Source organism: Monoraphidium neglectum (genome assembly GCF_000611645.1).
Source record: "Monoraphidium neglectum strain SAG 48.87 unplaced genomic scaffold scaffold01931, whole genome shotgun sequence".
NCBI lineage: Eukaryota > Viridiplantae > Chlorophyta > Chlorophyceae > Sphaeropleales > Selenastraceae > Monoraphidium > Monoraphidium neglectum.
This window is the reverse complement of record NW_014011697.1, coordinates 3294-4812: the sequence shown is the minus strand read 5'-3', so window position 1 is coordinate 4812 and position 1519 is coordinate 3294. Positions and strand designations below refer to the sequence as shown.

General features: G+C 66.4%; 1 protein-coding gene across 1 annotated transcript in view; it reads right to left on the bottom strand.

The window, feature by feature from the left end:
- Positions 1-1063, bottom strand: part of MNEG_9426 (hypothetical protein) — a gene marked incomplete at both ends in the record, with an annotated part of 2147 nt that extends 1084 nt beyond the window's left edge. Inside the window, 2 exons of the mRNA XM_014042102.1 lie at positions 688-826; positions 987-1063. Of these exons, the coding sequence (XP_013897556.1) occupies positions 688-826; positions 987-1063 (216 nt within the window). The remainder of the gene's footprint in view (positions 1-687; positions 827-986) is intronic.
- Between the last annotated feature and the right edge of the window lie 456 nt (positions 1064-1519).

Sequence of the window (1519 nt, the reverse complement as noted above, 5' to 3'; positions counted from 1 at the left end):
TTCCTCCACACTCTTTGTCAGTGTCGTCGTGCAGCATGGGGGAGCCAAACCCTGCGCCACCAGCAGCCCTGTGCGGATGCCCGGTGCAGCCTGTCGGCCCTGCAGATGCCCCCAGGGCCGAGGCGCCCGCTTGGCGGGAGCACGCGCATGGAACGCGACATGACGTTCTCCCCAGTCTGCGACCGACCGGCCGTGACGCACTGACCCGCCCTGCAGACGGCAGCGGCGCGGACAACTTTTTTGACGCGGGCAGCTGCATCGACGGCCGCCTGACTTCCGCGTGGAACTGGTGCAGCAAGCTGGAGAAGAAGGTGGGTGCGTGTGGGTGTGTGGGGGGGCACATGTGTGACTGTTTGTGTGTGCGCGCGCATGTGAGTGTTCGTGTGTGCGCGCACGCGTGCATGTGTGTGACATGTGTGTGTGTGTGTGTGTGTGTGTGTGTGTGTGTGTGTGTGTGTGTGTGTGTGTGTGTGTGTGTGTGTGTGTGTGTGTGCGCGCGCGTGTGTGTGATGCACATTCCATCGCGCATCGCCCTGAGCTGCGGCTGTCATAGCCGCAAGGGAACCACACCCGTGTCTGACCCCGGGACGCACGGCTGCCCCGTCGCCTTTTCCAAACTCGCCACAAGGTGTCGCTTCACGAATCGAGCCCAGGGTTTGTCGGCCCGCAAGCCAAGCGGCCCCCCACCTGGCAGCCATCGTTGGCGTCGGCCAGGCTCTTCACCAGGCACTTCAGCACCTGCGCCTGACCCCGCAGCTTCTTCTTCGCGTCGGCGCACATGCTGTCCACGTCGCGCGCGCACGCCTCGCGCACGCCCACGTCGTACCTGCGACCGGGCGGGGGCGGGGGCGCGAGGGGGCGCAGCGCGCGTTGCGCACGCAGGGTATAGCCGGTCCCGCTTGTGGAGCGAGAACGCGCGTAATCACCTGACGGTTAAGCGTATGGATGACGCGCCCCGCCCTCCGCCCTCCAGAACCTTCACTCACCTGTAATCGCTGTTCACGACGTGCGCCCGCTGCTGCAGCTGCACCCGGCACTCCACCCCAAAATTCGGCTTCCCCATGCTGTCAATGAGGCACTTTATCACGCGCGCCTTCCCGGGCCGCACGGCGCCGCAGAACGCCGCGCGCTCCTGGGAGCAGAACTGGGGGGTGCGGAGGGGACGGTGGTGGGGGGGGCATTTGGGCGGGGTTGGAGGCGGTGGTGCGGACAGGGGTGGGGATGGCGGTTGGCATGAAAGTTGGGTTGTGAGGCGCGGAGGGGCCACGCGCGGTGCAGGGCAAGAGGGAGCGTGTCAGGATCCTCGCAGCCGGGGAGCTGGAGCGTGCATGGAAGCAGTGCGTTGGGCCTGGTCCGGCGGCCGGTTGCAATGTGCTCACAGCATCCCGCGCATCAAACAGCCGACCGGCCAGGGGTGTGCACTGCAACCATCACCACCAGGAGCACCACCACCACCACCTCCCGTACCACCAGCAGCAACAGCAGCAGCAGCAGCAGCAGCAGCAGCAGCAGCAGCAGC